Genomic DNA, 8156 nt, shown 5'->3' with positions numbered 1-8156 from the left:
GATCACAACTGATGGCATACTACTCTGTAAATAGTGTACATTAGTGATACAGTTGCTGGCTTGATCACAACTGATGGCATACTACTCTGTAAATAGTGTACATTAGTGATACAGTTGCTGGCTTGATCACAACTGATGACATACTACTCTGTAAATAGTGTACATTAGTGATACAGTTGCTGGCTTGATCACAACTGATGACATACTACTCTGTAAATAGTGTACATTAGTGATACAGTTGCTGGCTTGATCACAACTGATGACATACTACTCTGTAAATAGTGTACATTAGTGATACAGTTGCTTGCTTGATCACAACTGATGACATACTACTCTGTAAATAGTGTACATTAGTGATACAGTTGCTGGCTTGATTACAACTAATGACATACTACTCTTGCCTGTTGCACGTCAAAGGACCAACATATTTTTTCTCATCTTTATATTTATAACAATAGTTGCTACAGACAGAGTCTCCAGTATTGCTTTCAATGACAGTCCAGGGGTGGATATAAGTATACCTTGTTAGTGATAGCAACCTCTGGAGATCAAGAATGATAAGTAGTATGACTATTCTAAGGTTCTAAGGTTTTGTTTTTAATGCTTTATTAATGTCAAATTGTTTATTATCAATGTCAAATTGATATTATCAATGTCAAATTGATATTATCAATGTCAAATTGTATTATCAATGTCAAATTGTTATTATTAATGTCAGATTGTTATTATTAATGTCAAATTGTTATTATTTTTGTCAATTTTTATTTTCAGATCTGTATTAGCTGCTGCTTGTGAAGGGAAGAGCATTCTTTTGTTTGATCCCTTCAATGGAAAATTATCTGGCTACAAAGAAAAGGCCCACCTTGACTGTGTCAACTGTGTTAAGTATGTATATTATTGGTACCAGTATTCTACATGTTGATAGTTGGCTCACTGACTAAAGACCTATCATTTAATCTTGTAACACTTAAAATTCTGAATAAATGGCACAGCTACTGCATATTCAAATATATCCTTGTACATAGTCAAGGTATTATCCTTCTGATTCCGTTTGAGATTATGGCCATTTTTTGAGTCTCACTCGATCATCAATATAGAAGGGTTATAACAATTTCATGTATAGGTAGAAACATGCTTTTCAGTACATGTACATATAAATGAATCAATGGGTTTTTGTAACATTTAAAAAACTGTAACCTTTTACAAATTATAATGTCAGTATCTGCGAAGCCTATAAGCCATGACAACCAATCATAGCACATTTACAACATTTAATTTAACTAAGTACTACAAACTATGTGTGATTTACTTTAGCGAATTTCATGATCTGACGATCTTGATATGAAGGAAGTTTAGTTACTTAATTGGTTACACGTTAACCAATCTCACCCTAAAAATTATTTTACAGTAAAGAACCAATTTAGCAAAGTTTTAGACATTTCTGGGCAATGATAAATACTGGAATGAATACATGAGTACTATTAGTAGTCTATTACTATTTCAATATTGCAGGTTCCTTGATACCAGAGTGTTAGCTACATGTTCAGATGACAGTACTATAGCCCTGTGGGATACCCGCTACCTAAAATACAAACTTCAGAATCTGAATGGTCACTCAAGCTGGGTAAAGAATGTGGAGTATGCCAGCAACAAAGACCTGCTACTATCCTCAGGGTTTGATGGCAGCATTTTCACATGGGATATCAACAGGTTACTACATAAGCTTTTAATATTGAAACTTGCAAGTGTCTGTCAAGTACAGGATATATTCCGAATTTGCATATTACAGAGTTATCTGCACTTGCGGGTAGGTATTGATAGTGACGTCATGTGTTTGCAAGAGTAACGTCATACTTTTCGGAGAAAACGACGTGAATTGAGCTCACAAAACAATGACGTAACAATCGATACCTACCCACTAATATGCAAAGACGGAATAAGTGTATGTCAACTCAAAAGATGGATTTTGGCTGACCAGCACACTATTGCCAACTGCTGATCAGTCCAAATGTTGCATACTAAAAGTCACTTTGGCAATCTTATGTTTAAAGCATTAACTTGAGGTTGACAAACTGTTTTAAATATCTTATCTTTCATACAGTAATTAGCTACACAGTAATATATATTTCTATATTTGAGGCAGCATACTGTATTTGTATGATTCTTCATGCAGATTCTACATGACAGCACATCATGAAATAAGCAGATTTTGATGGAGGTCACATAATAGAACAAATATTTACGTTACAAAACCAAACCATTTCTTTTTAGTTAGATGTCAAACTCTATACTATCAGGGTTATATGCATATACATAACACTGTCTGTAGGGTGGTGGTTTATTTCTGAGAACTCTCATTTTTTTCACCCATTGATCTTGGCATATACTGTCAGCCTGTACAGGAGACAATATTTAGAGAGAGAGAAAAAATGATAATTATGAACAATTTTTTAATGTACCTGGTAAGATTTTCATACATACCGATGCATATACAGTTTCATCCCATACAATGTATTTGAATTGGTGGACAGATTTACAACTTGTTGAATAAAATGGTCTCTTTTTCTTGTTGTAGTTACTCTGAAGAGGGTGCTAAAGGAAAGAAAGTGTTTAATTATAAACCGCTGATGAGGTCAAAGTTGAGCCCAGATGGAACAAAGCTCTTTGTGTCAACTGACAATGGAAACATACTTTTAATTCATAACCTCGACCTTTCAACATTAGCTGAGGATCTTGTCATATTTTCTCCCTACCAATTTAGACAGGTGATAGAGAATCACGCAGCTGCAGGTCTGGATAAAAAACGGAACAGGATTGAGGTGATCAATGACTGGCCGATGGGGAACAAGGCTAGTGTTATAGCATCACTACAGGTAAGTTTTGTATCATCATATGTAATATTACCGAATTGGTCATGGATCTTCAGCCATACTCTGGGCAATGGTTGATTAGTAAGTAAGTTATGATTGAATGAAATATATTTGAGAAAAAAATAGTTTGCATTCAGAACTTTCACATTGTGATTATGTTCATACTTGCCAACTCTCCATATTTAAGAAGGAGACTCCTGATTTTGAACCCCCATTTTAGGCCATTTTAGCAAGTCCAAATTCTTTAATATTTAAAATGTCAAAAATCTTACTATACCATCAGAAAGAACAGGTCAAAATATGCAAAACACAACCTTAAATTTCATCATAAGAGGGTTACTATGTAGATTTTCTTTAGGTTAAAAATTTAAACATGTAAAATTACCCCCATGGGAATTTCAAAAAGTTGACAAGTATGTATGTTATCTTGATTTTTTCCAACTGATTTTAATGAAATTTGAGGTGTTGGAAAAAGTGTCCTACGGAAATATAAAGATCATAATAATGGACAATCAGTCATAAATTCCAGTGCCTAAAAAGCGACCATTTTATACAGGGGTTGGGGTGTAAGACTGCTCTCATGGAATCATAATTGTGTTTTGTGTGATGTCATCAATGCATGCAGCATAACCATTGTGTACATTGTTGAGGACTTATCATTGGAAATTTCATCTCGACTGATCCTTGATTTTACATGATGCATTTCAAATCTCTACATAAATGTGGGTTGGAGTTAAACAAGCAGTCCAACTTCAGGTCTGCCTTTATATTAGATTCTTTATGATAAGCATTTTATATACGGTTTCAGGTCCATCCTCAGGGCTGGTGTGTACTCTCCAGGAATACAAGCCGAGACAGAAACTCTGAGGTATAGCTCCTGCATTCTCATCAAACTGAAAAAGGACTGCTTTCTTGTTTCTACTGAATTTACATACACAATTAGATATTGATATAGATTTAATGACTTTGATATTAGAGGCAAGGGAGACTGTCACAGAATTTAATCTTTTCTATATCTATCAGTATTGAAAATCACAATGTTATTATGTTTAAATTTATTAAAACTTTGATAAGATTTGGTTCTAAGTGTGCTAGTTTGCTAGCTGAAATTATCCAAATTTACAGGATGCACAATGTATTTCTTTTACAGTGGACTTGTATACATGATGTACAGGATACAAAAGAAGACAAAGAAGAATCCAGTGCCAAAGATTCCACAGATTCCAAGAAAACAAGGTGTTCCACCAGTTCTTCGTCATCAGCAGGACGACCTCGGCCATCCAGAGTGAGATGTTCAAATCAATCTGGTGCAACTAACAGCCAAAGGCGTAGGACAATGGAATCGGGTCGCCTAGGCGATGATAACCCTTCAAGAACTCGTATACACATCGATGGCTCCAGGAATTCTGTGAACATTTCAGGGACCAGAGTGTCCGCCCACATTTCCACCCCAAATCTGTCCAATTCCAGACAGGTATCAAATCTGTCGGAGAGTATTGATTCTCCAGACTCGCCAGTTTCTGATACAGGCAGTGATATTGGAGAGTCTGTAGTTGTACAGATGGACAGGGATTGTGACGAACCGCGGCCGCCAGCGGACGATGAACTTTCCGATCCAGATGTCGACGAAAACAGTAATTTAGATGATTCTGTGAACACGGATAGTCCTGATGAGCTTGAAGCCAGACGGGCCATTACTGATATTCTTACAATTGTGTTCGGTTCGGGCTCAAGAAGACAAGTATTCCAGTTTAATCACAGTGATGCAGTCCATGATGTGATGGAAGAAGAGAGTCAGTTACAATTCCCTAGTAAAAAACGACTGTTATATTATGCAGATGAACCAAATGTTGGGCGTGGTTTCATAAAAGAACTGTGCTTTAGTTCAAACGGACAAATGGTGTGCTCCCCATTTGGATTTGGAGTTCGACTACTTACATTTGACTCCCAGTGTAGCGAGCTTTGTGATGTTGTACCACAGACACCTGTAAAACTTTATGAACTAGGCTCTAGTATGTCTCATACCAATAATGTATTGACATGTAAATTCTCGCCAACTCAGCCCCTGCTGGTCACGGGCTGCCTCAGTGGTAGGGTGGTGTTTCATCAACCTGTACTATGATGTCATCAATATGTACAATATAGTACGGTAAACCAACTTACTTATGCATGCCCTGGAATTTCACATATTGTACACACAGAATTTATGAAAATAGCAGAAATTAATCAAGGAAAATGATCAACTTCAAGTCAAATTTAACTTTTTAACTGCAAAGTACATATGATTGATAATGATTCAGCTTCAAGTCAAATTTAACTTTTTTATTTTTTATTGTTTTAAAAAATCATCAAAATAAATTGCTGTGAATAAGTCGTTGGTATAAAAACCCAACATTAAGTTGCAGCAAAATGTATGTTGGTTAACATAATTTCATTGCTGTTTAATTTCTGTATTAAGTATGTTAGAATTAAAAGATTAAAGTCAAGACTCTGTTCACGTGATTCAATAATAAGGTGAGGATTTCTAAGCATTTTCCTTTGTGTATTACTTTGATATGTAAATGTTAAGTTTCTTGTTAATTTTTTCCCTAAGACAATAGGATGACAAGTATGATTGATACCATTCCAACTTGGTCAGAAGAGTGATATTTGTAAATTTTACGTATGCTTGAACTCATTCTTAACTTTAATCATATTTGAACTCTTTTTATTCCAATGTAGGAATAGTTCATTGAAATTGTTCAGATGTGAATGCGGAGTTTAAGTGTTGTGAACAAATGTTTCTCTTTTGTTGTTTTGGGAGCCACTTTTTAATTAATTTAAAAGTTTTACAGTAAAATACATTTATAATGAACATAATTAAAACAAAGAATTCATGGTAACTGAGCTAAAAGGTGTAACATATTATTTTCCATTGTCATCAAGGTTCCTATAAGATATTTGTTTAGGTGTATAACAATCTGTTTAAAATGAAGTAATTTCATTGGTCCTCAAAGGTTCGTTATAACTGTGTTTTACATTGTTTTTGTTTGTACGATGTGGATGCTGTGTATTTTTGATTTGTTTGATGATTGTACATGTGCTATAGTCATTTAAACATTATATGAGAACATTTATGACATAACTAGCCCTTTCAGTCATGTCATACAGCCATGATATAAATATATCGTAAGAAACTGTAATAACACTGTTGTGACGTCACAGGTAATAATGACATCATACTTGTCGCATTGTCTCGGTAGATGGAAAGGTCAAATTTGACACTGATTTTGACTCTCTTACATAAAAGCGAAATTAAAGGTGTTGTTTATTTCTCCATGAATACTAGTTATGTGATAAATAGAATCTTACATTTGTGGTTACATAATATGAAATTTATTAAGCTGATTCAAATATTTTGTGTCATTTTATGTCATATCAAGTTACAGAACAGGTTTAATAAATTTCATGTTACATAGTCACTCATGTAAAATCCTCTGTACGTCCGTTGTGTAAGAAGAACCCTATTTCAATTTCGTGTAGAGATTTTATTGTTGGGATTTTTGTTTTGTTTTGAAGCTGTCTTGTACCAGTATTAAAAGTAATCAAACATAATTTTGAGTTGTAATTGGTAAATATTATTGGAAATGAATAACTGCTTGGTGCATCAATCTTTACGTGTTACAGAGTTTCCTCCCTTGCAGGTAGGTATGCATTGCGACGTCATTATTTTGTGAGCAAATCATATGTCATTTTCTCAAAGAAGAATGATATTACACTTTTAAAAACATGACATCACAATCATTATCTACTCGCAAGGGCAGCAATATGCAATTACTGAGTATTAAACACAATTTTCTATTAAGGGAGATACAAAATTCAATTAAAATACATGTATGCACTGTATAGTAAATGATTTTCATCATTTACAGATCTATATAATACTTTCTTGTTGCCGTATTATAATTACATATCATGTGAATATCTAATTTGATGCAACATGATACATTGCAATATAATTACCTAAGGTGAATATGCAGTCAAAAAACCCCAGTCTAAATGCATTCATTGACCTTCCAAAACCCATTATATACCAAAACGATGGTCAAGTTCTGCTTTTATTGTCTAGTTTTGTTGATTGAAATTATTGAAAAGCCCTTTGTAAATTTAGCATAGATCTAAAATTAAATTCTGAAAGCGAGGCTGCATGGAAATGGCAACAGGGGTATAGCCAGCGGGGAAGATGTTATAGGATTTCTTATATAAATTAATTTCCTCGCATGCAGAGTGATTTTGAAGGGAAATTTTATTTTTCTATTTTATAAGAAATTATACTGGATATAACAACACCATTATTTTTTACCGACTTAAGCCTTCCCTTATCCGACTATTCACTTTAATGGATTTATTGTTTTGTCTAAGTCATTTAAAGCATTGAACCGCTGTCATGAATATCATATTACAAATAAAAATGTTCCCAAAAGCATGTTAATGATAAAATATATGCAAAACTTTTTACCTTATTTTAGTGGCATGGTCTACTATCCAGTGAATAGTTCTTAATATATTGTTTGATTGATTATGTAATTTTAGGCTTAGTCATATTTCATTATCACGAAATGTGTTCCTTTGCGTAAAATGATACATACTGTATAACATTGTTGTGTAGAAGAATTATTTGTTGTTTATATGGTTGCTATGGAACCGCAAATATAAAAACAATGAAATGCATATAAGACAATAGTAAAATCCTTGTTACAAAGTTCAACCATTAATATTGCTACTGACAAAATAATTTGAAAGTTATTAACTTTGAAAGAAAACACTACTTCATGGTATACAGCATTGGTATGGAGATTTAGCAAAAGAACATTTATAATTTGTATAACCATTAATATTTCTACCAACGAAATAATTAGAAAAATCCAAACCTTGAAAGACAGTACTCACAAATATTTCATGTTATACAGTATTGGTATGGAGATGTAAAAAAAGAACATTTATAATTTGTTTATTATCTGATTTTATTGTCTTTACAATCCAACATTATTTCGTTTTAGGCATTAGAAACAAATACTCCACCCCTGCAACCTCTAACACTGTTACTCAAACTCATACATTCCTTTGAATTTAATTAATTTTAAACAATACAATGTAAAAATCACAATTTAAAGATTTGACGGACATCAACTAAGACTGCTTCATACAATGTTTAATGATATATACATTACTCTTTTGGACTAGTGTGAACTAAACTTTAAATAATATATTTTAGGTTCTATCATGAGTCCGGTGCCTGAAGTACAT

At 33.4% G+C, this 8156-nt stretch overlaps 1 protein-coding gene across 1 annotated transcript; it reads left to right on the top strand.

Moving 5' to 3' along the window:
• Positions 1 to 771: 771 nt before the first annotated feature.
• LOC138312242 (DDB1- and CUL4-associated factor 10 homolog) lies at positions 772 to 6464 on the top strand (the record flags this gene model as incomplete). Its single annotated transcript, XM_069253226.1, is given in 5 exon segments — positions 772 to 885; positions 1513 to 1710; positions 2576 to 2873; positions 3679 to 3738; positions 4021 to 6464. Coding segments are annotated over 5 exon segments (1642 nt in total), but the record flags the coding sequence as incomplete, so codon positions are not given.
• Between the last annotated feature and the right edge of the window lie 1692 nt (positions 6465 to 8156).

The sequence above is a fragment of the Argopecten irradians genome, unplaced genomic scaffold (genome assembly GCF_041381155.1).
Source record: "Argopecten irradians isolate NY unplaced genomic scaffold, Ai_NY scaffold_0259, whole genome shotgun sequence".
Classification (NCBI taxonomy): domain Eukaryota; kingdom Metazoa; phylum Mollusca; class Bivalvia; order Pectinida; family Pectinidae; genus Argopecten; species Argopecten irradians.
This window is presented reverse-complemented; position numbering and strand designations above follow the sequence as displayed.